Consider the following 2,500-nt stretch of genomic DNA (forward strand, 5'->3'; position numbering starts at 1 on the left):
AGGCGTACTGGTAGAAGTCCTGGCACGGGTCCACGCTGCGGTCCAGAGCCTCCACGATCTTACTGGCCACGGTCACACACGCCTCTGTCAGGCACAAGCTGCGGGCTGGATCTGTGAGATGACACACACACACACACACACACACGGTCAAGAAACGACACACTTTGGTCTGAGAAAAACACACTCCGGTCAAGGGAGAATTTCCGCTGGTCAAGGGACAACACACATTCTGGTTAAGGCACAACATATTCTGGTCAAGGCACAATACACATTCTGGTTAAGGCACAACATATTCTGGGCAAGGCACAATACACATTATGATAAAGATAAATACACATTATGGTAAAGGAACAATACACATTATGGTAAAGATAAATACACATTATGGTAAAGGAACAATACACATTTATGGTAAAGATAAATACACATTATGGTAAAGATAAATACACATTTATGGTAAAGATAAATACACATTATGGTAAAGATAAATACACATTTATGGTAAAGATAAATACACATTATGGTAAAGGGAAACCCCACTGTGCTCAGTGAGAAATACACCTGCATGAGTTTACAGCAATGCGACACCACAGGGTCACTGAAACTGATGTGGTCAAGGAACAACAGACTCATTTGGGTCACACACACGCACGCGCACACACACACGCTTACACACACACACGCACGCGCACACACACGCACACAGCAAATAGATTTTTTTTTTAAATCAAAGCATGGGTGTACACTGGGAGTGAGCTAAATATATTCAGTTCATTGAACTCATCGACCAGATTCTTGTGAAGAAATGTTTGGATTTACTCAACAGGAACATAAAAATATGAACTCTGGCTTCTCTGCAAAGATCCAAAGTTTGATTCCAGAAGGGGTTTCCCATGTCCAAGAGAGTTAAAGCCCAACTTAATCATGAAATTCATTTCCAATTTACCCATCATATATGACTGATGAAAGTATTACTAGGAGTTTCCCAAATGGATTTAACATGTAAACACACTGTTCAAATTAAACACGTCGTTTGCATTGTTCTCTACGGTGTTCTACTTCAAGCAAATGGACTGGCTCTTAATTATGCTATGAATAAATAATTGATAGGAAGTAATTTTGCCTGAGAGACTGCAGATTCACGTGGCGGTTGAAATAGTGCAAATCTCTAAATGTTGCGTTTAGTCTCTCTTTTTAGTGCAAATCTCTAAATGTTGGGTTTAGTCTCTCTTTTTGCCCTTATGGCACGGCAGAACATGCTCAACTGACCAGAGACAGCGGAACTGGACAATGAGGTCATGCCTTATAGGAGCATGTCATGTGACACTTGTCCGTGAACAGACTCGCTCTAAAAAAGTAGTGGATAGGTGGCCATCCATATGAGCGTATGTAAAGAGGTGGCCATCCATATGAGCGTATGTAAAGAGGTGGCCATCCATATGAGCGTATGTAAAGAGGTGGCCATTAATATGAGCGTATGTAAAGAGGTGGCCATCCATATGAGCGTATGTAAAGGCTGCGCAGGAGAGCATGGGTATAGCTGGGTACAGTTATACTACACTGACATGCATTCATCCAGTAGCTGCCTATATACAAGTGACTCACAGTACAGGGCACTGATCCGTGTGTGTGTGTGTGTGTGTGTGTGTGTGTGTGTGTGTGTGTGTGTGTACGTACACACACACGCACACACACTGCAAATAGCCCCAGTAATGAAGCACGCGGCTCACCTCTGTTGTAGCGAATGCCCAGTGTGACGGCACAGCCGAACAGCGCCAGCAGGGAGGCTAGCAGCAGGCCCGCCAGAACCACCTCCAGCTGCGTCCGCCGGCCCAGAGGGCCCATCAGCTGGATCCCGCCCCGTCGGAACCCCACCTGCAACACACAGAGGAGACGTCAGCCAAGGGCCTGGCAATAGGTCATAAACACACACACACACACACACACACACACACACACACACACACACACACACACACACACACACACACACACACACACAGGGTAGAGTCACGCGAGAACAAGACCGCGTCACACTCAACACACTCCTCCAAACAAACACTGATTTACTTTGCTAGAGTCACAAGGACCTGGACTGTGTTTTGTGTGTATTAACACATTTATTATTATTATTATTAATAAATAATAATTGATATTAAAGACATGAACAAAGAGAAGTGGAATACTCCACTGTACCACTTCTCGTGTGCAACAGTGCCCAGTGAATCACACACAAAGAGAGTTTTGTTTGTTTGAATAAAATGATGGAAGTATTAATACAAACACTCATTTTTTTTCTCAGTTTAGATTTTAGAGGGTAACAGACCATCTATCAGTCAGGTAATGGGTTGAGCCAGATTTAGAACAGACGGTCACTCAAGCAGACGAGATCAATTCCATCAGCTCAGCGGAAGATGAAGGATGTCTGCTTACTTTATGCCAGTTTGACGCATTAGTCACGCTGTAAACATTTCCTTCGCACAGATAAATAATTACACTG

General features: G+C 43.6%; 1 protein-coding gene across 3 annotated transcripts in view; it reads right to left on the reverse strand.

Annotated features, from left to right (window-relative positions):
* ece2b (endothelin converting enzyme 2b) overlaps positions 1 to 2,500 on the reverse strand; it is a 49,367-nt gene that overhangs the window by 24,439 nt on the left and 22,428 nt on the right. For all 3 annotated transcript variants that reach the window (XM_031573824.2, XM_031573825.2, XM_031573826.2), the window contains 2 exons: positions 1,731 to 1,875; positions 1 to 111 (listed from right to left, as the gene is read on the reverse strand). The exon at positions 1 to 111 is cut by the window's left edge and continues 105 nt beyond it. In XM_031573824.2, coding sequence (XP_031429684.1) covers positions 1 to 111; positions 1,731 to 1,875 — 256 coding nt within the window. The remainder of the gene's footprint in view (positions 112 to 1,730; positions 1,876 to 2,500) is intronic.

The sequence above is a fragment of the Clupea harengus genome, chromosome 9, assembly GCF_900700415.2.
Source record: "Clupea harengus chromosome 9, Ch_v2.0.2, whole genome shotgun sequence".
NCBI lineage: Eukaryota > Metazoa > Chordata > Actinopteri > Clupeiformes > Clupeidae > Clupea > Clupea harengus.